General features: G+C 39.7%; 2 protein-coding genes across 6 annotated transcripts in view; both read right to left on the reverse strand.

Annotated features, from left to right (window-relative positions):
- Window positions 1–3,164: 3,164 nt before the first annotated feature.
- Window positions 3,165–19,106, reverse strand: MLH1 (mutL homolog 1). Of its 2 annotated transcripts, XM_068670482.1 has the most exons (19): window positions 18,895–19,106; window positions 18,417–18,507; window positions 18,185–18,283; window positions 17,568–17,641; window positions 16,421–16,493; window positions 15,437–15,528; window positions 14,139–14,181; window positions 13,749–13,837; window positions 12,247–12,359; window positions 11,599–11,692; window positions 10,498–10,651; window positions 9,418–9,791; window positions 8,508–8,656; window positions 6,748–6,856; window positions 5,884–5,947; window positions 5,210–5,374; window positions 4,455–4,547; window positions 4,002–4,115; window positions 3,165–3,477 (listed from the first exon to the last, which is right to left on the reverse strand). In XM_068670482.1, the coding sequence occupies exons 1-19, from the start codon at window positions 18,999–19,001 to the stop codon at window positions 3,310–3,312; spliced, it is 2,265 nt and encodes a 754-aa protein (XP_068526583.1). In that variant the 5' UTR covers window positions 19,002–19,106; the 3' UTR covers window positions 3,165–3,309. The 2 variants fall into 2 exon arrangements, with proteins under 2 accessions (XP_068526583.1, XP_068526584.1); XM_068670483.1 differs by lacking the exons at window positions 17,568–17,641; window positions 18,417–18,507; window positions 18,895–19,106 and having other exon boundaries at window positions 18,185–18,243.
- Window positions 19,107–24,351: 5,245 nt separating this feature from the next.
- Window positions 24,352–26,978, reverse strand: part of LOC137850478 (solute carrier family 12 member 7-like) — an 84,580-nt gene continuing 81,953 nt past the window's right edge. For all 4 annotated transcript variants that reach the window (XM_068670478.1, XM_068670481.1, XM_068670479.1 and 1 more), the window contains 2 exons: window positions 25,083–25,216; window positions 24,352–24,645 (listed from right to left, as the gene is read on the reverse strand). In XM_068670478.1, the coding sequence (XP_068526579.1) occupies window positions 24,554–24,645; window positions 25,083–25,216 (226 nt within the window). In that variant the 3' untranslated portion in view covers window positions 24,352–24,553. The remainder of the gene's footprint in view (window positions 24,646–25,082; window positions 25,217–26,978) is intronic.

The following is a 26,978-nucleotide window of genomic DNA, read 5'->3' on the forward strand; positions in this document are numbered from 1 at the left end:
GTAAGTTCCTCTGCATAGAACCAGAATAATCTTGAAGATATTTATTTCTTCTTAGCTCCTTCCCAAATAATTTGAATGGTGAGCTAATTCTTAGGAGTTTATCTTTGAGGCTCTTCTGCCTTTGACTTCTGAGTTGGGTTAAGCCCCAGTCCCAGAGGGCCAAGGTACCTGTTCCAACATACAGTGAAAAAGGGATGAAAGGTTTTGTGGAATGAAAATCCTCCAACGTTTCTTCTCTTGCTTCCTGGAAGGAAAGTGATGGACAGGAAGTGTAAAAGGTCCTTGTTTGGAAGAAATGAGAGGAATTTATTTGGAGATGAGAATGCAGGAGGTGTAGGAAGTGTTTAGGTCTAGGACAGATACATGAATCTGGAAGATCGCACGGACAGAACGACTTGATATTTCTCTTCCGCAGTCTGTTTAAAAATACAAGTGGGTTGCGTAATACCAGCTGTGTCTTCAGATTTGTGCAGTGCACTTTGGTTAAATGAGAAATGACTTCTCTATTTTAGAAATTAATTTTATTTCAGAATTATTTTCCTGTATGCTTTCATTTTGCCACAAATGGCAATGCTCAAGCTAAAGATATTTAATATTCTTGAGCAGCTGAAGCTTCTGATTTGGAATTGTCTAGTGCCCTTTTGGAGTAGCAGGCAGCTTCTTCTTTTGAGCCTCCCTGTCTTCAGTAACTGTTGTCTTGACTCATCTTAATCTTGATTTGTATCATCTGTTACAGAAAGAAAATTCCTGAGAAAAGTTGATGGGATTTGGAAGCTGTGGCAGCAGTCTGTAGTTGGCTAGCTGGTGGAGCTGCTGAAGGAGAATTTATTCCTTAGAAAGCAAAGGGAATGGTTCCCATGTACTGTAATACCTCACAAAGATGTACCTTGTGACATATGTATATTAGATTGCCTCCTGGGTGGTATGAAAATATTTGTCCATGATGTATTATTCAGTGATTCCTGAAGTAGATCTTCTAATAACTAGGTAATTTACTGGAAAGTGTTGTCTTTGTGTACCTAATCAAGAGACTGGTAATATAATGAAGTAAAACTTCTCTATGGTGGAAGTATATTTAACAGTTGGGACTCACTAGGTAAAATTATTTTGTTTTTGAGAATTTGTCATTAGTCTTATGTTTACTTTTTTTTTTAAACTCTGTGCATTTTCTTTTTAATGGTATGTTCACTTTCTAAAATAAAAATGTGAAACACAGGTAATGCACTGATGTTTTGTTGCTTTATCAGCAGATAAATCAGCATATACCACTCCTTTGTTTCTTGAAGGCTAATGGGGATTCTGGGTTGCCTAGTTTTTGTACAGAATGTGTTCATAGCTGCCTGTAGGGATGTAGCCTTAGTGCTTAGCAGAACAGCATTTCTTTGACAGTTGCGTATGTGGTATCAAAACGACGCAGGGAGCTTTCTGAAATAATTTAGTTCCTGCTCCTGTCTGGTGGTGGTTGTTATGCCAGTTCAGGAAGGGAGGTGGGTTGAGCCTTTGTGAACTGTAGAAAAGGGAAGCTTTAATCAATTGTTGCATATAGGTGTGTACGAATGTGTTTGGTTTTTTTCAGATACAAATTTTAAGTGTTAACCAATCAAATTTTTTGTTGATCAAAAAAAATGTTGGTTAACACCTAATTTCTCCCAAAAGGGGATTATAAATTTTGTCACTTTCTTTGTAAAGCCATTAGTTCTTATGATACTATAAGCATGCAGATAGCGATCTGCACAGCAAATAGCAGGTACCACCGTGTTCCTCGCATGTTACCACAGATGAACGCACTTCACTGCTCTGTAATACTTTGGTAGCTACCTTTAAACACATTATTTGAGAATATCTTCACACCTATCTTATTTCACTTTAGGTTGCTACCAAGCTTTAACAATTAAAAACATTACCTTTTTTTTTCCCCAAATAACGGTTCTGCGACTGTGTATGACTAAAAAATGATGTATCCCATCTTCCTTCACATGGGAGATCATTATGCCTTGAAGGCAGTAGGTAGTTAAATTAGCTTCAGTGTGCTGTTTCTCAAATTCTCCAATGTGACTGTTGAATTAGTCCCAAATTTTTTAATTCTCTTGGCTGCATGATTTCAGAATGTTCAAGATCTGTTTGAAAGGACACAGGTAGTAACTCATTAGAAGAAACAAGCAGAAGTTGTCACTTGAAAGTGTTGGAATGTTCCTAATCAAATATTAATCTCAATGAGAATGCAGCTGGGCTAGCTGGCAGTTCCAATGTTATAAATAACCTAGATGTGACTTTAATAACTTCCTCAATTGCAGTATGTCATTTTATACCAGCTGTCCCCAGAAAATGCTACTTGCTTTTATTTGTAGCACAAATGAAATTATTCAGGGACAGTATGATACTGGCTGTCAGGGTAGATTTCTCAAAAGTTGACATTTTTGCTGATGTGAGCTGTGCTCAGAAAAGCAATGAGCTAATAAGCAGAATACAGAGTTGTGTGATGTATTTTAACTAACCTAATGTGTCAGGCCTGAAGAAGTGTTTTTGTATGATTGTTGTTTTTCTGCAAGTTGATCTGAGCAATAAAAAGCAAGCAAGAAAGATCACGCTGACCTTTTCTAATTTGAAAAGGTGAATCTGAACTGTTGTAAAGGCAGCAAATGTGGCTGTGTGCTGTTTGTAATTTATTTAATTTTTTGGGGGGAAGGGCTTGAAAACAAAGTTTGGACTGGGTGTTGTTTCAAGAGGCAGTTGTCAACAAAGAATCTAAAAGGAAGAAAATAAGAACCCCAACAAACTATTAACAGAATTGGTACTGTTATTTGGTTGTCAATTTCTACTCCATAACAGGCTTGGGAATGTTTTGCATTATTTCAAGCAGCACTGCAAAATACATCCTGCATTTTTCTCCTGTTTAGGAGACAAGGTGGCTTTAGGTAATATAGTTTTGTAAAGCTCTGAACTATGGAAAAAGAGCAGTTTCAACCATAATGCAGTTTAGATGTTAGGGAGCTCGTGGATTTAGGGGAAAAAATTGCTCTTCCTCTTTGAGAAATACTACTGGAAGTAACAAATCCTCCTACTTTAAACTAAAGATCACTTAACTTGATTCATCTTGATTATATTCTATTGCTGGACTGTTTAGTATTGACACTCAAACCATAAGTGAGGATTTAACTTAAACATTTTAGTGAAAATATTTCTTTATTCTTTGATAAGTTGAAGGAAAATGTTTGCTATCATATTTGTATATTAACCACCTTCCTCAGCTGAGATCTTATCTGTTAAATAAAATAAAACATGTACAAGTCTATACAAATAACTACTTGTTCAGCATCTCTCAAAAACTTTATACAGGTCAGGCAAGTTAGCAAGCTGCAAGATGTTGCCATCATCTGTGAAGTGTTTAGGAGGTAAAAGGTAAGTCCTAAAAGCTTTGTAAACAACGTGTTCCACAGTCCATTTCCATGGTGGTGAAACAGAATCAGACTCCTCATTCTGAAATACAGAAAAAGTAGAAACAAACTGAAGCTTTTACTGAAGGAGAGCATTTCAACTTTATCAGACTACAGAGACTAAAATTCCACTAGTGTTAAATTCCACTAGTGTTAAAGTTAACTGTACAGCATGAACTCTTAGTTCTGAAAAGTCTATTTGAGTCATGCCACTTGCAGAATGAGCTAGCTGAACTGAATGATGAAGCAGGTACTTAAAATAGTCTGCTTATGTTTATATGAATCCCTCTATAGAAAACTATTGCAGCTGAACAAGATAAAAAGACATCCTAAACTCTGAGGCCAAGGCCTGCTGCAATATTAAGTACAGTGCACAGCCTGCCTGCTGTTAAAAGGTTCTGACAGGAGACGTAGTTCAGAAAACCTCAAGCCCCACTCTTTCATTCAGATTCTTGCTGCACTGCTACTTGATTTACTTTGTTGAAAGGAGAGTTGGCATTACAAGTCTATAGTTAAGGGAATTCATGTCTTAACTCTGTTCGTTTAAGTAGTTACATACTACAGTACCTGGGAGTGGGTCAGAGTGGCTTCCTCTATTAAATACTGCTTTCTAATGGAGTAAAACAGAGAGAGTTCTTTACTCAGGCTTTCAAAGCACTCCTTTTCCTCATCCCAGTTTACCTGTTTCAAGAAAGAGAAATTTAATAGAGCCTGAATAAGCAGCCAGAGACCTAACAAAAATTCCTAAGGTGGAAAAGTCATAATATTTTGATCATTTTTGTGCTGCTAAGGTGGAGGCACTGAACAAAAAGGGGTAGAACTGGAGGCATTCAATTAACAGATACAAATACAGAGGTGCAGTACAACTAATCAATAACCATAGCAAAAGTGTCTGGAGTATGTAACAGTGCAGTTAATCAACTCTAGGCTCTCCTTTGCAGCTTCTGATAAGGACTTTGATTCATTCCAGTGTTTCTTAAGTGGAAAAAGTCATTTGTGAATGAATTGTTGAATACTTACCTCTGTGGCCAGACGAAGGATAAACATAGGTAGTCCTTCCAAAAGGGGAATATAGTTATCTATCAGAAGTGGCAAGCCAATCAGATTTCCTTCCTGCAAGGCAATATTGCTGCTTCAGTAAGAAAAATAACTGTTCTTTCTTGCAGTTAATGAACCCAAACTGTTACATGTTGGAGGACATGTAGTAAGGCTGCTGAGCCTTAACAGCAGCTGAAGTTAAAAAGTTTTAAAGCCTAGGTTCTGCCTAAGTTATAGGCAGAAGGTCAGTGGTGGCATTTAACTTACATTGCCTGAATTTAGACCTTTTACCACAGGGAGACTTCAACTCAGCTTTCTCTTCAACCTCTAATCCCTGACTACACCAGTCCCATTTCTGAGAACTCATATGAGGTGCCTGAGTTGTGGCACCTGCTGAAGTTGTTCCGTTTTGTATGGAATAGGAGTACCCAAAACAAGAACCATGAAGAGCAAATGTGATCCTGTAGATTGGAGTTGGTTAAGCCACACACCTTGCTGGACAGGAGACATACAGACTAGTTAGTGAGGAGATGACTCATTTGATAACTAATTAAGCTTTGCATAGTCCCCCTCTAAAAGCAGCGTAAGTCCTGAGCCTTTTTTTAAATGAAAGGGGTAAACCACCTAAACCTTAGTGGAGTTGTCTCTCAGCAAGTACAGCAAGCAAACTGTTGTGGTTATCTGTTACCAAACTGTAGCACCATGTAGAACAAAGAGCAATAGTAGCAGTCATATACCTTGTCAATTTCAAGAGAGAAATAGTCTTTCAGCATTTCAGCCTTCTTTTTCAGAAACTCAACTATGTACTCAGCAAGACCTTCTTTTGGGCCATCTTCTTCTGTCCAGCCACTCTCAGGGTCCTCTAAAGCAAGCATTGCAAGCTCATATAAAGGAGCTGCCTCCTAAAAATGGAGGAAGCAGAAGTGTTGTTAGTGATTCCACCAGGAAAGGCTGTAGCTTTTTCCTTCACAAAAAATCTAACTTTATTATACAGCTTATAGGATGCAGAGCAGACAGTTCTGCTAATCAAGCAATTAAGCTGATTTCTGCTACAAGTCTCTGCAGCCCACAATCTTGCCAAGTGTTGATATTTACAGGATAAGCACTAGCATTCTACACTTTCTAATAAAGGTAGATTGAGTATTCTAATTTTGTCCAAATGTAACAAGCAATAGCAAAAAGCCGGGTCAATAGTCAGAAGCAACACTAGCAACAAGCCCCCAGGATCACAAGATACAGCTGTAGCTACAGAATGACTCAAGGTGTTTGCTATTTTGTATTACTGTGACAGCAATGGAGCATCACTCTTACAGGGTGCAAAATTGAACCTATAAACATATACATTACCTGAAAGGGCAGCCTCACTTTAGATAAGCATTTTTTATATAAAATAATATAAAATTATACTTACAGAGAGCCTTAAGACTCCAAAGTTTGCAAAGTCATAAATAAGTATCTGGTAGAAGAGTTCTTGGCTAAATTGAAGTTTAAAAAAAAATTAGTTACACAGACATGATCGAGCATCTCCAAGGTACCATAATTAAATGGGGAAAAGTAAAGGTCATCTTTGAAACAATAAATGACCATATCCTTTCATGTTAATAAAGATCTTACTTTTAACTCAACAGTTTAAGATTCATACCCCCCTCTCTAGATGTTTATAATTGTTTCTTAGTTTCTGACATCACCAACACTGATGCAGAGCTGTTATGTAAGCATGCGGCTGCTATCAGTTTGTTCCCAGATCCCTTATATTTCATGGTCTTTAATCCTTTGCTGTGCTGCAAGAAATACACAGGAACTTGGAAATTGATACAAGTCCATCTTTAATTTTGTAACAAGTAGGAGAATATCCTTGTGTCTGGCCCAGTAAGATCTCAGGTGAAAAGCTTTATGTTATGATCACATCCTGCAGCTTCTCTTAACCCAAGTGATCAAGTCACTGACTTGTCTCAAGCCTCTGCTCACTCATCTTTCCACTGTAGGTAACGAGTAGTTGCTGTAGACAAGCATAAAGCAAGTAAAATTTCTTTCCCTTCCTTACTCCAGTCTGTGAGCACAGAGTGCAGTGGCTGGCATTTAAGAGCTTCTGCAGCTTTTCACAGGCAGTCCAGACTTGTTTCTACTGTTTTGAACAGGCTGCTTAATCATGAGCCTCATGGCTTTCTGGATAGGCCATAAGAAAAAATTATTTTCTATCATTTCCTTCTTCCTTCTAATTAGCTTGGTAACAGGTAATCACTTGAACTGCAAGCAAGTGTGAGAGGTTCTTTACCTGAGTTTTGTTGTATTGAGAAGATACAGTTTTGTCTGATATTGCACCAGAGCCCACTGAGGGCTGACACAGCCAACAAATGAGTGATCACGTAGCATTTCCTGAAGACCTGAAACAAGGGGAAAAAGTAAAAAGGAGGTTAATGTTCTGTGTGCAACTCTGCCCTAATTTAGTCAGTTGAGTGATTTGTGACTAAAGTCTGCCTACTGTTCAGCTACTACTGCACTACAGTTCCTAATATACACATACTACCAATTCTAATTTATTTTAAAATCTTAAATCATTCCTTTGTATATGCATATATTCATAATATATTAAAGCACTCATGAGACAGTTTATAAAAATTCACATTTCTAGTTTAACTGTTAAGAAAAATCTCTCAATTTGATTTGAATAACCTGACTTTCTGAAGTTGTTTCCAGCCACAGGAGACTAGGATAGGAGCACAGACTTCTCTTAAAGAAAACTGTATAAGCAAAAGAAACTTGCAACAAAATCTCACAGAGATTATCAGACTAGGTTTGGGCAATGCAGTAGATTAGGCCCATAGTCAGTGTCATCTTCCCTCCATAAGTTTCCAGCCTCTTCTCTCTTATTTGAAAAAAGAAGAGTGCAGAGTCTGGATTCCTTGTTCATTTTACGCACTCTACCAAAAATGTCACTACAGCCCTTCATTATAGGAGCTCTGCACTGCCATCACACCATGTACAAAGCATTACACTAAGCAAATTGCATTGCAATGTTGTATTCTGCTGGAAAAGGTGACAAGAAGAGCATTTCTTACTCTGATCTCTTGTGTTTCTCACATACATGAAGATGAGAACCTCAAGCAGCTGCACAAGTTGTGCTGTGTACTTCAGGGGATTTTTGAATATTTCATGGCACAGGAATAGCTACGTGATTTCAGAATTTAAACTGCAACAGCCTAATAGGGAATTACCAGCCTACTGCAGAACTTACGCTATAGCACGGGTACTACTTACTAGAAACCTTGATCTTTAAAAAAAGAAAAACTTCTAAAGATTTTTAATCAGTTATTTATTTCAGAAGTCTGTTAGTCTAGCCATTTTAGCTGTGGAGCTTCTCCCCAGATTCACAATTCAGTGACAAAAAACCACAAGGTTCCTAACATCTAGACCAACTGAATAATACTGGAATATGACTCAATATGACTCTTAAAGCAACTGAAAGAGCAAAGAAACAACCCTAGGAAGAACTGCAAACATTTCACCTTTTCACCAAAAGAAGAGTATTTCACCAGCCTTTTTTGAACTCCTCCCGTAAGTGGGACAGATCCAAATAAAAATGACTAGCAAAAGCAGTAAATAAGAAAATATGACCATCAGGCCCGTCCCATAAAGTTTTCCTTGTGAATATTTCATAATCACACAATTAATCAAAATTTTTAATAACTATAAACAAGTATTTTTTTGAAAATTACAAAATACCATAGCTTTTCAAGCTGTGCCATAACTAATACCAAAAAAGTCACAAGTTAGAGTTTACAAACTATTTAGAATGAAGCATTTGCCTACTAGCAAGGTATGCTAGTTTTTAATAAGTCTTCCCAGTACGTCTCCTGCTTTTAGTAGCAGACTGTTCGGAGTTTGACACTTGACATTTAACAATTTTGTTTGTCAAAAGCTCAGTTAAAAACATGCCCATCAGCTCACTGTGTTGCTAACTATCTTCCCCTCAGTAGTCCAAGCAGGCATACTTAGTTGGTGAAATAAGCCAAAGAATCAAAGCCACCTGCTTACTTTCATGTGCTCGGCTGCTAATTTCCTCCTGAAGAGTCAACACACTGGTCAAATTGATAATCCTTCTTTTAGGGGTGCAGGCAGCAGTCATCTCCTTTCTGGAAACATCTTTTTCCATCTCTATGTCAGTGTCTTCCCGTGGTCTCTTTCTGCAATACAGAAACAAAAAGGAATTATATTCTATCCTCCTGTCACTGAAGCAAAACACAAACAGATGGTCTGCTGCATTCACACATTGTACATTACAAAAAAGGAAATGCAGGAAGTTTCCCAAAGCTTCCACTGTTTTTTTTTTGTTTGTTTGTTTTTTTTACTTCCTATGCATAATTTGTTAGAAAAAGACGATTCATAAAGAATTTAAGACTTCAGTATTGGTCACACTGGATGTCTGTTAACCAACAAGCCAATGGGCCCTAAAGGACACATTATAAATGTTGACATTTCTAATGATGTCCCCCCCCTACTTCTCTGGCCTCTCTAACAGCTCCCTGCAGGGGCTGTAGAAGATGACAGTGCTTCTATCTTCACCAGGGTAGTGTCTGCATAATTCAGTGATGTGGTTTCTACCTTTCAGTCATACCACAAAGTGGTGTCCTCCAAACTGAGGAGGACCACTATGATCTTCCTCAAGTAAAGTCAAGGTCATCATTATTTTTATAGGTTCCTGCCTTCCAGCATGCACAGAAATCCAGTTAGAAAATTTATCACGAGCTACATAAGTTACAGTTCACAGATTAAGTTGGATTTCTCATTGAAATAGCATGAGGAGTTCTCTAGGTAAAGAGAAAATTTCTAGGAAAAGGTTTCTTTCTTGGAAAAAAAAAAAAATGTCCTAAGGTATCAGAAAACCCTCGCAAAACCATGAAATAACCAGGTAGGACTGCAAGACCTCAGGAAAGATGAGACTTACCGAGGAAGTGCTTTCTCAGGAAACAAGTGTCTACTCTTACTCAGCTCTTCAGGCATTGCCACGTCCTGCTGAACCTCAGCCGCTTCAAGGACATCAGCTATTTCAAGATCACTGACATCTTCCATTTCAGCATCCTGCAGCCTGGCAGGACCCACTGGAGGCGCTGCATTAACCCCCACAGTCACTTCAGCAGGGCCTGTGCTTAGGGGGTTGTTCATGTGCTGAAGGAAAGCATCCAGTTTCTGCTCTCGGGAATCAGTGCGGACCATCTGGTGTGCATAGATTTTATCACTGCTTCCTTTTGTGGCTGCAGAAGGGTTTGCTGCTGATTTTACCACCTCACTGGAAGAACACTCAGCCCCTGGAAGCAATGTCTTCATTCAAACATGGGGAAGGACACATCAACAATAGGTAAGTAAAAGCAGAGACCAACCATGCTCCTCACAGTGCCTTACTGCTCAAAGGTAACTTCCAAACCCCACAGACACCATGTCAGTTGCTTAAACAGGCCACCAGCTTTGCAGTGGTTTTCTGCATAATATGAGTGTCACCATCTTGGCAAGTACTGAAATCATTAGTTTGTATTTGAGACAAGTTTTAAAAACATTTAAAAATCACAAGGAAAACTTTTTAGAAGGTTACAGTTAGCATACTATATGTAAAAAGCAATTAGGGAAGATTTTTCCCCGCTATTTTTCTGGTTAGGTTAAATCCAAAATGTCATCCAATACACAGAATAAACAATTTCCTCACACATCTTTCTCATAAAAAAGGGCAGAATAAGAAATTTAGTGCATGTGAAGGGTAATATACTTGTAAAAATCAAGAAGATTGAACAGATACTTGACAGAAAGTTATTTTAAATATTTCCATGCCCTTCTCCAGTAAGTTTACTGCCTCATTGTTAACACTGGTATATTAAAGAAGATCCATCCCTGGAACAGAGCAAAGATCTCACGCTACCAGTGTAACAGTGATGACTATCCATCACTGCCTAGCTTGTACTCCTGAAGAAGGTAAACAGATCCACTACTGTTAAAAGAGCGCAGAGCTGTGGTTACTTGAAACATGTATTCTCACCTGAGTGAAGTACATCCTTGAGGAATTAGAGCCCAGTAACTTGCTCTCTATGTGTTGCTGCACACGCTCTAGAATGCTGTCTTCATGAAGGAAGTGGACCTCATGTTTTGTAGGATGCACATTCACATCTACATTCTTGGGAGCTATTTCCAGGCTGGAAGATTTTAAAGGTAGTTAACCTAAAATTTTCCATGGATGGCAGAGAGCACACATTGGTTCAGTATAGAGACTGTCAGACTTGGGGCAAATTACCACATGCAAAGAAGCTAATAATAGTCCCAAAACCTACTAAAGTTACACTACAGTCAAATCTGGTATATTAAAAGAATAATTACTCTGAAAAACCCTATTCTGAACTCAAAGTCAGCTTGCACAGGCAAACTTAAATCGACGTCTCCACTGCACTACTAAAAACCGTTTCTGGAAATAGCTTTACTCACAGTGTCTCATGAGTTACTTGTTGATGCCCTGTCATTATCAATGACCCCAAACACTGCAATGCAAGAACTTTATTCCTAGAAAGCACCAGATATCATTAAGTTTCACTGGTGAATGACAAGATTTAGTTGCTTACCATTTAGTTGACTAGCTCTTAAATCTTTCATACTCTCCAATTTTTAAAAGAGCAGTCTGGTTTTAGCTTTTTTTTTTAAGTAATTACTTCCAGTAAGCAGCATGTAATTCACTTTTTTGTTACACTAACATACCAAGAAGAACAGTTATCTATTAACAAGAGAGATACAAATATAATTCCTAGCAAGAAAAAAGGATGAATGGCATTTGGAAAATTACCTAAGTGGTCTTAAATGCACTGCTGTATTCCTAGTATAACTCATTTTCCTAAGCAAAGAGCATAATGTCAAAGGACTTAAGCTTAGTTAAGTTCACTGCTTATGAAAATTAAAGCCTGTCTTTAATTGTTTGTGCTGACTTTTTTTGGTAACATTGAAGATGCATGGTGAATTACCTCCTATCTAGCAATAACCTACCTCAGTACAATACTTAGCACTACCATCGGGAACACAAATGACCTAAACCTACTCACCCTAGCTCCATCCTGTAAGATAGTAGCAAAAGGCTACTTTTTCCCCATTACTTTACCTTAAGTACAGGAATGGATGCGTACTTTTTGGCAGGTAAGCAGCATACACAGTCTCTATGGCTTTCCGCAAAGCTGTTGACTCTACCAGTCGATCTGAAAGAGAACAAAATGCTGTTTTCCAAAAATGCTAGTGAATAACTAAACCTTCAGAGCAATATCTTTATGCTTTATATCTTTAAAAGGCACACATTTTATCCCTCTTTTTCCCTAGACCTCTCCAAGAGAAATACAGGTTTAGGCAGTATCATGTTAGTATTTGCTTTGTAATTAGAAGTATTTTTCACAAATACGAAAATAACCAGACTACCCTTTCAGTATTTCATACAGTCAAGGTTCACTGCATCCTGCGCTCATGTTGCTACAGAAGGAAGAGACCACTCTGTTAATGCGCAAGACACCCTCATTACCTCGGTATTTCACAGCCTTCAATATAGACCCAGTCTTACCTGCTCTCCAGTACTTACAGAGCAAAACCGGACCCACATTACACATAGAAAAACACCTTAAAATCTACAGTTAACTGTAATATTTATTCTTCAACATTTTCAAGAATTTTTATACTCAAAAGATTTTTGCAATTCTTCAGAAAATTTTGTTCTGATTAATACATAAGAAGCAATATGATTGTAAAACTTTTTTTAACTTACGGTTTATGAAGAGTAAAAATACAGATTTCTTCACAGAATAATTTGCATTTGTGATGTAGCCTTTCATTTTAAAGGCCAGATTTGCATCTTCACAGCCCACTTCTATCAATTCCCTATAGACAGTTTGACAGAAACACACACAAAGTTTCTCCTGTTAATGGAAGTTTCAAAGGGTACTCACAAGTAGCAGCACACTGTCCTATGCTCTACTTATGCCACAGTTACAGCAAGCTACAGTATGATTTGAGGGCTCCAACATTCTTTGCTGAGACACGAAATTATTTAACCACAAAAAAATAATGAAGTGCCAACTGCATTTTCTTTCTTTCTTTTATTGGTTTCTTTCTGCACCCTCGTATCTCTCCCTAAGAGAATGTAAAACAGTAATCCAGTTTGATTGGAGCCTGTAAAACTACCTAGAGTACCTTTTTAATACCTATCACAATATCATAGCCATGTATTGACACTGCATTAACAATTTTCATAACAGATTTTATACTTTTCATGGTACGTTAGTTTGGGAAATCCAATTACATTTCAGTAGCTTCTAGCAGCATATTGTGCAAGCTGCTGAAGCTCATGTTAAGAAAGGCTTATGGGCTTTTTATTTCCCATTCAGACACTCTGTATACACAAGTGCCAATTTAATGCATGTAAACGCAATCTGAAATTGGGTAAAATAGGTTTCACTTGAAAAAGTAAGATCAAAACATGTTGAAATTGGCAACTTATTCAGGACTGTACAAAGAAAAAACTGTATCAAACAAGCATTTGTAAGTAGACAAAAAATGCATGGCAGAGAAATACTGTCTATCTTACTACTAAGCAGCCTCTCTAATGTGCTGTGTTTCCATGTATTACAAGTTAAATTCCTTAAATGTGAATTGTGATTTTAGTAACCAAATCAAACTGACACCTCGGTATTCATGGGAAGACCTCAGAGAAACTCATTCTACATGTTTGCACAATGAGTTCTTCTCAGCTGAAGATTTAATAAAGAGAATTTTTCCCAAAGTGGCAGATAAATTTTGAATAGATGCCCAGTTTTGTTTCCAACTTCTCTGACTGCTTTACTTAGCATCAACTGATACAGCTTTTGTCAAAACGTTAAACCTTAAGATTTTAGAAAAAAATGAGAAGACAAATGTATCAAAGAGACTGCAGTATGAAGAGGTAAGATTTTCATGGTGTAGCAAGAAGATAGGAACTCGTAAATAACACAAGTACAGTTTGCTTTTTTAGATTAGCACACAAAATTACAACTAGGTTGTTCCCTTTCAGCACACTGAAGGAGTAACTTTACAGCTTCCCTATTTCCTTTGATATACTTAAAAAAAAAAAAAAGTCACTGTCCGCAGTACAAAGGAGAGCTTTTTATTACTGCAGTCACACTTTCTTGTAATTCACTTTGAAGGCAGAAGTTTGCACAGCCTGTGTTCTTTACAAGAGAAGGCGGGAGGAGATTTGCTAGAAAGTCAAAACAGAACTCAACACCAACATACCTGCTAACAGCATTTCCAAAGATGGACCTAATGTTGTCCACTGTTGAGGCATTTGTTAAAGTTCTAACATCCGACACGGTATCACCTTGCTAATAGATCAGAAATAAGTATCAATCAGTTCACGGTTCTGTTTGAATAGAATAGCAATAACAATTCTAACAAAAAGGTACAATGTAATTATCGTGTTTTCTATTATTTCCTTATTAACGTTCAGAAAAGTAACATGTTAAATGGCACAGGATCGCAGGATTTGTTAGCCTCAGACCTATACAGGCTAATACTCCATCTTTGAAAGTGAAGAATGTATGCAGCTCTGTACAAAAGTTCTGTTGCTTTAAAAAACTTGACCAGGTGTATATATGGTGAAGGTAAGGACTTTTTTTCACATACCTTTTTAACTGAAAAGCTGATACCTGAGTTATGGATGGCGTACCTGAAAAACAGGTAAGCATAAGACTGTGGTATGTGAAAAAGAATAAAATGTCACTACATGAATGCTGAAAAGCAGCTAGTAACATGGGCAAACGAAGTATTTCCTGCTATACAGTAATGTGATTTGAGCCAAAATAAGCTTTTGTAGACTTAACAGCTATAAAAACTGTTCTGTTTAACCCACCTGTGGTCACTTAAAAAAAAACAAACATGATAAACTTAAATTATTTCTCAAAAAAAAAGTTGAAAAACAACCCAGACCTAATCCAGCTTTTATTGACTGTCTTGCTTAGTTCAGTTTCATTACATAGGTTTAACTAGAAGAACAGCAAAGCTCACTCAATATAGCAGAATTAACTCTAAATTCATACAGAGAAAGATCTGAGAAGTGGCTGGCCCATCTGACCTCCCCCACCTGGAAAGTTCAGCTGCATACGAATCCAAGTTTTGATACACTACAGCTGCATAACCTTGGCTTAAGCTTCTAGAGAAATCATTAAGTCATGAGAAAGAACCTTGCAAGATGAAAACGGTAAAAACGCAGAGGTTAGATTGCTGTAACCAGGACAGCTAGTAACTTCAGATCAGCCAATTCCAGAGTACTGGCACCTGATGCTTTACCTCCTGGCTGAAGTCTTCCTGGGCAGTAAAGATACTCTAAGTAGCTCATTCAGGGAGCACACTAGCACTTTTGCTACTCCTTACCATCTTTTGTCTTTCTTACTGGAAATGCAAAGCATTTTTTTTTTTTTTCTGTTAAATTGACTAAATTCTACTTGCAAAGCTTCTACATATGGCAAAAGATGCAAAAAAAAAAAAAAAAAAAGGGGACCTAGTAAGGGAATGTTATATCTAGTAGCATTTTTTTTGTTGTTGTTTTCTGTTGTTAAAAAAAAAAAGTGAAATTGCCATTCAGCCTTTTCTTTTTCAGCCAAACCTCAATACTCTTACATGTTTTTTACATTGATTCTTTTCATCTCAAGTTCATTGAGAGTTCACTCGTTTCAGTCTATCATCAATTGTTTGCTGGGATTCTTGGTAATAAGAGGCATGGAGTGAATATACTATTTTTCCTGTTTTTTTTCTTTATCAAAGTGGACTGTTAACTGTTATCCAACACCATACGCTTAAAAAAAAGTGGAAAAACAACAACAACAAAAAATACCATACATGCATATACCAATACCTCTGAAAACAAGCAAGCAAAACAGTGCTCTCCACATCACTAGAAACTGGAGTTTCTTATTTCAGTTTACCTGCCAACAACTTCTAGTATTTTTGCATACTCTTCACTTGGATTTTTTAAAGCTTTCCTCCGTGTATTTATATTGTAAAAGAGATCTTCAACCTACAGAGAAGATGATCACAATTAAAAAACATTGAAGAAGTCTCCTCTCACTATATAATTAAGATAATTTTCGAATATATACTACAAAATTTTCTGAGAACATTTAAGTTTTTGAAGAATCCGCATTTGATTTTTTTCCTTATCTGCTTAGGTTTACCTAACAAGTTTAAACTCTAGAGAAATACATAGCTTTATGTATTTCAGTACATTCGTTTTTTGTTTTGTTTTTAAAAAAAAAAACACCACCACCTGTACAAGTATTCACTTTTCAGTGAAAATTATATTCCTTCCATTGCTGACAACAATGGATTCCCTAATTAGATTGTTATCATGAACCACAAATAAACTTTAAAACAGCTGTTGCAATCAGGGCTATTAATGTTATTAAAACAACAACTTAAGTTGTTAATTTTCACTATTTATTGAAACAGCATGCAAGTTATTTTTCTTTTCTGTAGTGAGAAAAGCAGAATTTTGAAGTTTACTCTATGTTATCCTGTATAAAAACGCAAACGTAAATCTACAGCTGATTCACACGCAAAGCCTGGAGGGCGTGTATTCCCACTGCAAGGCAAGCACACACCTGCAGACCCTTTGGCCGGGCTGGCTTCTACCTCCCACCCTAAACCTTGCAACACACATTGCTCTTTCTATTTTGAGCTCCCTGCTTTTCTTTATCACAGCCTTCTGTCTCATCCTGATCACATGCTAACATCTGCAGTCACATCATCTCACCACAAGACCAACTGAAGATCTGCCTGCCTGTCTCTCCCCAACTTTCCACTTTTGTGCAATATGCCCCACTTCTTCCCTTGCAATGCAACACATACCAATAAGTGGTACAAACATAAAGACCAGGGAACAGCAGGATAACATACAAAAAAAACCTTACCATGATCTGTGTCCCTTGGTTTCCAGCACAGGGTTTTGGAGGGGCTTTAATTTTTCCATCACTGTAAGAAGCTCTAGGCAGAAAATAAAAATAAGTTGTCAGACAGTTGCCAGGATTGGGTGGAAGACAACAGAAACCCCATCATCACCACACTTCTCCCAGCAAAGAACTTGGATTGCTGTGAACTGGCTGCAGCTTCTTCCTTTCTGCTAGCAGAAAACTGACTGTATTGACCTCAGGGCCCATCAAGGCCGCAGGAGAGTGGGAGTAACAGCAGAGAACGTGTAGTAGATAACAGAATAAGTACTTTGAGATTGTACTACTCAAGCTGTTCCTGTAATTGTAGGATTATTATATTGTAATAGTAGGATAATTGCAGCTTTCTTTAATAACTAGACCTGCATTAATAATAATTCTTCCACTAGACTTCACACTTCAGTTATACTAATAATAAATTATTGACTTTATACATAAGATGTGTTTCCTTTTGGGCCAATAACAGGATTTTGACCATAAAAGATTTCTGATCCATTTAGCTCTTTCTGAAATTCTGCATCTGTGTGACTTCCTAAGGACACACTTCTTTTGACCTCTTACATACCCTACATAATTAATAAAAGAAAGACCATCATCATACAGTCTTTTGAAAAAAAAGTCAAGACGTAAACTTTTTTCCTTCTTTTTCATAAAAATAGCTGAGACACTAATAAGCTTATTTTTGCTTATGTTTAGAGCTCAAGTCTTCAGGAGGATATTCAAAACCCTTTTTGGATAGCATCATGAAACAAAATGTTTCTGTGTTCGGAGACCTATGAAATTTGCAAGACTTGCAGGCTGTGTACATACATTTTATCCTGAAATGTGAAAGATAAAAGTTAACCCTACACTGCCTGCTGAAGTTGAATTCCTTTTAAAACTTCCCCCATGCACGTTTGAATTATATTGTTTAGGTAAAGCCTACCCTTACAGTCTGCAATAAAAATCATTCAAACTGTGTTTTCTTATATTCTGGGCCCTGTTTGGAACTGTCCTAGAAACAAAGCATTCAGTGTCCCCATTCCCACCAATAAGAGCACTGAAAAGAACATGAAACACATCTGTTTGTTATTATCTACAGCAGAAGTTACCTGGATCATAACTAGCATACCTGTATGCACACTTTGCATCAGCTGTTTTAGTTGTTACCGTAACATGGGCAACATGACTGATGCTAGCCAATGCCTAGAGAAAGAAAAAGCATCTTTGTAAACCTTGCTCTAGATGTCACTGATAGCTGAAGAAGCATACAAGCTCCAAAGAGCACCACAAAATTCTCATATACCATCTGCAAATAATTAATAAAAGCACCTGTAAAAAAGTCACTGGGGTCAGTAAAGCCTTTATGACTTTCAGTACCTACAAAACCAGACTTTATCCAGAACTTTCTTTTGGCCTTAAGTACTGCATTTAGCAAAAAGTCTGTCATCATTGATTTACCATCCAGTCAAAACTTCCATTGCCTTTCACCTATACGTTCCTGAAGCAACACTTGAAAAGACAGGTATTGTTTTACTTAAATAACCTCTTACTCCAGAAAGCAAAAAAGAATATATACCTCTCACTAGGAATCCATATATTCTTAAAAGACACATAAATATATTTTGAACTACATTCAGAAGGCAGATTCTCAGAAATCAGCATAGTTTTGTGAATGAGCAATTATGTGAATTCTACACTACAGAAAGGCACCAATAAACAATTTCAAAACCTTGCTGAAGAGCTTACCTCACCCCTGAAACCGTATGTAGAAATACTAGACAAGTCTTCAAATTTTTGTAGTTTACTCGTAGTAAATCTCTCACATACAACGTTGAGATCTTCTTTCTATATAACAGGGATAACAAAATAATAACAGCTATATTCTGTTCCCACTCTTTTCAAGATCAGAAACATTTATAGATCTACGTAAGTGTTAAGAGGTTATACAAGACATCAGCACAGAGCTGTTGGTACTCACTCTGATACCACAGCCGTTATCTTGGACTTGGATGAGCTTCAGACCACCTTCTTTAACTACTACCTGGATACTCGTAGATTTAGCATCCAAGCTGTGGAAAGCGAGAAAGCACAGTATAGAACAGCCATTCTAGAGAATAAATAGCTATCGAAAGTGGAATTTTAAATTGTTTTTATATAACTGATGTTTCTACTCTAGTTTTCAGACACATTGGAACTTCTGTTCCAAAGATGCGCTTGCCGCCTTCTTCCTTTTTCTTCTAGCAGCCATATGAACGATTCTAACCCACTATTCACAGCTCAGACACGGTTTCAGAAAGCCCAGAGAGCCAGGAGGGTGTCCAGCCCCAGAACGACCCCTTCTCCCACCGCTCAGCTGCTGCCCTCCACACGCCCGGCTCCTTCGACTAGCCTCAGCGCCCGGGCTGCAGCCCGAACCCGGAGAGTCCGCCCCTTCTGAGACACCGCAAGCGCCTCACCAGTTCTCTATCATCTCCTTGATGGCATTCGCCGGCCTCTGGATGACCTCGCCGGCCGCGATGCGGTTCACCACAGCTTCATCCAGCCGTCGGATCACGCCGGCCATCGCCGCCGCGACAGGAGCGGAGCCCGGCCCGCCACGAGAGGGGGAGGCGAGAAAATGGCGGCCGCCTCAGGGGCTTGGGACGTTGGAGGGAAACAGTCGCCCCCACACCCGTTTGCGCCAATAGGCGGTGCGCCCCGCAATTGGGTGAGGCAAGTGTCCATCACTCGGCCGCCCTCCCGCCCCGCGCGGCGATTGGCGGAGGGCTGGGGGACGGCCTCGTGGTGGCGGGGAGGGGAGGTCCGTCCTCACCTGTCTTCCTGTCTGGGATCATCGTTAATTGTAACGTGCTAACAGCGATCTGTAAAACAGTTTTCACTTTACAGAAAGAAAAAAATAAAAAATAAAAAAACATCCAGAGGAGTAAACTGAGACCAGTCCCCCCCCTGCTCCTGACACCTGGCAATATGGTTGGCATAACCAACGCCATTTCATCACAGAATCATCTAGGTTGGAAGAGACCTCCAAGATCACACAGTCCAACCTCTGACCTAACACTAACCAGTCCTCCACTAAACCATATCCCTAAGCTCTACATCTAAATGTCTTTTAAAGACCTCCAGGGATGGTGACTCCACCACTTCCCTGGGCAGCCCATTCCAATGCCTAACAACCCTCTCAGTAAAGAAGTTCTTCCTAATATCCAACCTAAACCTCCCCTGGTGCAACTCTAGCCCATTCCCCCTCGTCCTGTCACCAGGCACATGGGAGAATAGGCCAACCCCCACCTCGCTTCGCTACAGCCTCCTCTAAGGTACCTGTAGAGAGCAATAAGGTCACCCCTGAGCCTCCTTTTCTCCAGACTGAACAATCCCAGCTCCTTCAGCCGCTCCTCATAGGACTTGTTCTCCAGACCCCTCACCAGCTCCATCGCCCTTTTCTAGACTCGCTCAAGCACCTCGATGTCCTTCTTGTAGCGAGGGGCCCAAAACAGAACACAGTAGTCGAGGTGCGGCCTCACCAGAGCCGAGTACAGGGGGACGATCACTTCCCTAGCCCTGCTGGCCACACTGCTTCTTATACAAGCCAGGATGCTGTTGGCCTTCTTGGCCACCTGAGCACACTGCTGGCTCATATTCAGCCAACTATCAACCAATACTCCCAAGTCCTTCTCTGCCAGGCAGCTTTCTAACCACTCATCTCCCAGCCTGTAGCTCTGCTTGGGGTTGTTGTGCCCCAGGTGGAGGACCCGGCACTTGGCCTCGTTGAACTTCATACAGTTAAATTCATGAAGCATGCAGCTGCTATCTGCCGGCAGGCTGATCACAAGTCACCCCTTCCACCTCTCTGCATGATTTTTGGAAGCACATGTGCCCACCAGCACTGTGAAAGCCCTGGGCATGGAGTCTCTAAGATATGGTGACACCCGTTACAAAGCAAGGGAGCAAAGCAGCATTTGAGATACCACCCGTCAAACCCAGCAGCTATCAGTGGAACTTAGGTCAGAATTGCTGCTGGGCAGCAAAACCTGTGACCCCCATGGCCAGGGGCACTGCCAACATCATCTTGTTTCCTCTGAGGATTGAGTAACTCATGTAATTTTACATGTATTCTGAATTTAGATCATGATTATTAAGAATTTGACCCAACTGGCAGAGTGTCTAGGTGATCAAAAATCTTATGTAATAAAAAAGCCATGGTGATTGCTAAAAAATCTATCTAATAATGTAGGTCTAATTATAACCGCAACTAAGTGGCGTCCACATTCTACTCAGTATCCCTAAAGAACCTGCTTTAATTCTTTTAGTCCCCATAGCACAGGTGATGGTACACCATCACAGGTGTCACTTCAAACAAGGGGTTTTACAAGGTACCACATGCCTTGGCCAAAGGCATGAAGAAGACACAGTTCCTGCAAGAAACATGTGAAGCATGAAGCAAAGCCATTTTTTCTGGGTGTTGAGGGTTAAGAGTGTGAAACATGGAGTGGCTGTCTCTTGCTGTAAGGTGTCTTGCCTTGCAAGGAGGCCGGTAGTCCCGGGAATGGGATGGAAATATCTGGAGAGAGTCAACAGACTCCAAGATTGAATTTGAGCCAGATTCAGAAAGCAGGGAGGTGGTAGAAGCCCAGCCCCTCGCAGAAATGCAGGAGCAGCAGCAGCTGGCAGGCAGAGGGGTGCATATCACACGCATCTGTATTCCAAAAGAATACAAGGAAACAGATGTGAAATGATATTGTGCGTCGGTGTCCCACAATCAGATGGGAACACAACATCAGAACTGTTTCGCCAATGGCAAAAGTTAGCACCTATGAAAAAAAAATAAATAAAAAAATAAAATAAAATTCCCCTCCACCCCATCTCAAGGCAAGGCACTACCTGGCAAGTGCCAAAACAGCAGAAAGGAAGGTCTGGTGGTTCCTCCCAAATTATCTACACTGTAGTCTCTTACCACAAGGAGGACCAACACCTCTGTGTTCCTTCAACTATAAAGTGTCAGTCTGGAGGGATTTTACCTGTGTTAGCTCTGGTGGATAATACTGGAGCTGAAGTTACTGTATTACATAGAGATATTAATGGTAAAGAAGCCGCACCACAGAGCACAGAAATTCCCGCCCTCCTCCCCTCAGCCCCCAAGCTAAGGTTACTTTAACAGAAGGAAATACCACCCCATTTACCACAATGGTGTTAATTACAACAGTTGAAGAATATATTTTGGGTATTGATGTGTTAGCAGGATGAATTGTTGAAACAGTAAACGGTCACTTTTGCTTCGGGACATCGCAAGCGGGATTTACTATTCACTCTGTAACTGCTTTGTGTGAATTCCCAAAGTGGGATCCAGTTGTGCTGCCCGCACCTGCCAAGATGGCGACTATAAAAGTTCAGGCACTTTGACAAGTAGAAATTGTTAAAGAAACCGTGAATGCTTTTAGCAGAATTTAGATTGTAGAGAGCTGACCAAAGTCACACCCCCACTTGTAGTTATAGTACCAGACATGGTTACTCTCAGAAAAAATTACTAAAAATTCACAGCCCTGGAAGATGATGCTCTGGTTCCAGGAATTAGGTTATAGCAAACAGGTGTACAGGCATCTAGTCACTGGGTCTTGAATAGCATATGGATTACATTGGCCCCCAACCATCAAGGAACACACTTCAGTGGACACAATGTCCTAGATGGGGCTCAATGGCTAGGTGGAGATTGGATATTCCAATTTACCTACCATCCCCAAGCTGATGGGTTGATTGAAAGAATGAATGGGATGCTGAGGTGCGGCATGGGTCAGGTTGGAGGATGGAAGCAGTTACCTCTGCATGGACCATAAGGCCAACGTTGTCATCCAGGGCAGTGCCTGACAGCAACTGTTGTGGAGAGACCTGCCTGTTTTTGGTGATACAAACTGGAGATTCAAGTTGAGCCACAGCTCTCCTTGGTCTCTCAGAAACCAGAAAGCAACAGGCAGTCCCTGGGCAGCATTCTCCTTACTGGCCCCATTGAGCGGCATCTCTACAGGACAGAGATTTCCCTTGCAGTAGGACACTCATCGATACTGGGAGCCCGGGAGGGAACAACAATACTAGCATTGCTCGAGCTTGCTGCTTGCCACATGTCTGTGTGCAAGCCCTAGCTTAGTTTCTTTCTTTCCATAGACAGGACCTTTCCTGAGTTTTCCAAGTTTTCCTTCTTTCCAGAGACAGGACCACAGGTGCTGTGGTTTTCTAGCTTCCCAGTGCAAATTCTAGCCCAATTAGCATTCCCTTCTTTCTGGAGACAGGGCCACAGGTGCACAGCAAAGGAGATGATACACTTCCAAAACTACTTCTGCTTTCAAACAGCATTATCGAATTGCGGTGCGGTAAGAATTTCAAAGCCCTCAACTTTGCCCAGGTTAGGAATGGTGCAGCATGTGCGAGCCTTGTTCTCGCCAGGCTTGGGCTCAATGTGCATTCTGCTGGTTTTGCGGACAGCCCAGCTGGGCCACCCCACAAGGAAAGAACACACTGCTGTGTACAAGGGACCCCTGAGTTGTGTTTCGCCAGCTAGCCCAAGACGGCGAAGGCAAGTTCTTCTGTGCTGAGCTGTTTCTGAGGCACATGGCTCAGCAGAATCAGGTGTTTGGCAATAATTGGTCATTTTAGTTCACCTAGTTTATCTCCCACTAAAGCATGTGAGTAACGGAGAACCAGCAGTGGGGTAGGCTAGTCCCACAATTCCGTGTTTCCTTTTTGATGAGTGTGGTTTTTAATGTGTTTTAGCTTTAAAGAGCAAAGGGTTACTATGGGTCAGCCTGGAATCTTCCTTCAGCTCTTTTCCTCATTCTTGCTTTCATCCCTTATCTCCTTTGATTTTGCTTGTTTGAGGCTACCAGTCTTCTTGTTTTCTTCAGCTCAAGGAGGAACTCAGATATGCATCCAAAGACGCTCCTAGACAACCAGGGAGCACAGCAGGTCAGGAAAACAACCTTTTGCACTTCAGATGGCTCTCACCTCCAGGACACACCAAGAGGCACTTGGAGGGCCATAGTACAAGGGAGAAGTTACTCACGGATCATTTTGTTATCTCAGTGTCTTTAGAACTGCAAAAGTAAACAATGATTGAAAACAGGCACATTTCTGACTAGAAACTTTGCTTCTATCAAGCACTTAAATTGTCTGTTCTACTAGTACAAATAAAACACTTATGGTCTCTTTTGGTTTTGTTTCCCTGAAAAGGAGATTTTATTTTCACAGCAGTGTGTACATACAACATTTCTCAAAATACACAGATCTGAAAACAAGAGACTACATACACATCATTGATCAGTTTGCTGTGGCTTACTAATAGCTATAAGTTTTTTTTTTCCAGTAAGTGGCGATACTGCATCATAGACTTCCTATGAATTGGACTGTTTGGTATAATTATGCAGTATAGTGTAGCTCATTAAAAAAAAAAAGATGTACAATTTACTATTACTGTCACCTGAAGATTTTGAAGTATACATATATTTCCTGAAGTATTTTAAATAGAAAAAACACTATTTAAAGCAAGCATGGCAAATCATGAACCTCCGGGAAATACTTTAAAATACCTAACAACATCCTAATTTGACTGTTTTTAAACACATCTCTGAATTAAGTTTCCTGAACTAATCCCAACAGAAGCAACATAGCAGCATCTTTGTAAGTGAGGAAGCCAACTTCTCCCTTTTATTTAGAAGCAGAGCAGAGACTAAGAACAATAAAAGTTGCTTACATTTCGGTTATGTTTAAAAGTAAAATAGCATTACCATTTCTTGCTTTACCACAGATTAACAGGTGTCAGAATATGCTATATATAAATATCCTAATCCATGCAGCATTTATTAATCCACTACAGAAATATTCCCAACATAAATCTTTTGAAAATATAATTTAAATATAACGTTTTAGTAAAAAAAAAAAAAACAAACAAAAAAAAAACCAGAACACCTCACCAGAAGATTCAGTTTGCTGATTGTTTGCAATGTACTAGAGCTCTTAATGAAGCCGCTCCAATTACATCAAATAATGTCGCACATTTTGCCCCCTGCCCCAAGAATCACAAAACAAAAACAAAACAAACAAACAAACAAACAAACAAACAAAGAAAACAGGTTAAGAATAAATGGTGATCACTTCACGTCCACTGCCTCGGACTAGGAGAACTCTGTCCAGACCTTCTGTCAGTACTTCCAAAAACTCCATGTCTGAAGTATTGTTAAGTCAAAAGATCACAGAAAAGAAGCAAAACAGCTACTAATGACCCAAGATATCTGATGTACAATTAAAAAACAAGTTCATCAGGAAGCTTTCCTGTGTATCTCCCTTTATTGCCCAATTACGCTTGGGCACTTCCACCTGCTTACTCAGGAAGAAGAAGTGAAGACTATTTCTGGGGATTTCTACAAGAAAATGTGTTTTTCTGCCCTACTGACCTACAGAAAAGAGAAAATAGAAAGTTAAAAGAAAACTCAGCATTGAGGAATGTCTTGCATCAATTCAACTGACAAAATTTCTGTGGTTGACAGTGGTAGCACTATCAACACTTGATTTTTTTCTGTGAAATCGAAAGTAGAGAGTGGTACAACCAAAAAAATCAAACTTCCAATTTCAGAAGCTATAGAAGCAATATAGCAGAGGATACAGTTTTCATCCCCTTTTCTGTTTTTAGGAGGTCCAGGCATATTCAGGAGAACTAGTTGAGCATGTTGTGATTTATTAAGCACCACTCCATTGAGCTTCACAGCGGTGTGCATTCTTCTTACATTTGACTGATTCCTGTACACAAACAAATCTTTTTAGGTATTGCCACAATACTTACATATCTGTGCTTATAAATTAAAATGTACACATCTTATGCATTTGAATTTATAAGCATAATCTGTATGCATGTATAACAAGCTATTTTCTTGGACTTCACTTGTACATATTCAATATAAATTTGAGAAAATGAAATGCCTATGTTTTAAAGACTCTTTTTCTTCAAAAATAAAACCTAAAATTGCCTGAATATCATAATTAAGTGAATTGCCAAAATGCACAACTCTTTCAGTTGTCAGTTATCATTTACAAAGATGAATCAAAAGCTTAATTTCAGTGGAAATGAAATTTAGTCAAATAGACTTTCTCCTGTGGCAGGCACAGAGGCCTGTTTGCTGAAGTTGTGCCCAGATGGAGGCCTCCTGCAGCAGGTAGCGAAACTGCTGTCGGAAGTGAGAATCTGACTGCACAACATCAGGGAACCTGAGGAGTTGGGTGGTTCCATGTGCAGTCTGCATCAGAGCCATAATCAGAAACTGCCCCTGCAGGAATACACAGGAGGAAACAATGCTCAAAACAGAAAAATGAAGCTTGTTATGGTAAGGACCATCAGAAGGAAGAGACTTCCCCCACTGCCTGATATGCCCTTGCAGAACCAGTTTACTGCTCTGGGGACTACAGAGGAAGGACCTGTCATGTCAGGGTAGACACTGGTGTGGACTGAGCCAGTTCAGTCTATTCCCAACATAACGACCAGTCTAACCAAGAAAGAACAATGGGTGATAGTCATAGGCAACCCTCTTCTGCAGGGAATGGAAACACCCATTTGCCAACCTGACTTAACCTCAAGAGAGGTTTGTTGCATATGAGAGACTCATGCTGGGGATGTCACCAAGAGACTACCGAGCCTTGTACAGCCCACAGACTATCCACTGTTTTTATTTCATGTGGGTATCAGTGACTCTGTCGAGAGCAGTCCAAGGTGTATTATGAAAGATTACAGAGCCCTTGGAGCAGCTGTAGAGGCTCTTGGAGCACAGGTGGTTGTCTCTTCAATCCTTCTGCTGAGAGGAAAAGGTTTTGAAAGGAGCTGGTGCTACAGACGGGGATTTGTCTGTTTAGACCATGGGACTCTTTGAGAAACCTGGTCTAGGGATCACTGGGGACTGATGGGGCCCATCTGTCAGAGAAAGCAAAAAGTATCTTTGGTTACAGGCTTGTCAAGCTGGTGAAGAGAGCTTTAAGGTTGCTGGGAGAGAGGAACATTAGTCCTCTTCTATTGGTCAGCATCAGCAATGAACATTCAGAGATGGGAAACGGAACAGGTGTCAGTGGGAGAGCACCTGAAGGGGAGCACAAAGGAATTCCAATCACTTCATCCAATAAAACAGTTTCATCAGCCCAGTTTAAGTGCTTCTATTTCCAATGCTGCGTTTACTTAAACAAGGTAAACTTGAATTTTTCTTAAGTCTCAGGACTTTCATGTCTGGAGTGCTGTGATAGATGGTTACAGACTCTACAGGAGAGATATGTAGAGAAAGAGAGAAGGTAGGGTAGCCGTTTGCAGTAGGGAATGCTTTGACTGCATGGAGCTGAGTGATGGTGATGAAAGGGTTCAGTGTCTCTGGGTAAGAGCCAGGGGAAAGGCCAATAAGGCTGATGTTATGGTGGGAGTCCATTACAGCGCACCCAATCAGGATGAAGAGGTAGATCAAAAATTCTATAAGCAACTAGAAGTCTCACAATCACTAGATCTTGCTCTAATGGAGATCTTCCCCAA

Source organism: Anas acuta, chromosome 2, assembly GCF_963932015.1.
Source record: "Anas acuta chromosome 2, bAnaAcu1.1, whole genome shotgun sequence".
Taxonomy (NCBI): Eukaryota; Metazoa; Chordata; class Aves; order Anseriformes; family Anatidae; genus Anas; species Anas acuta.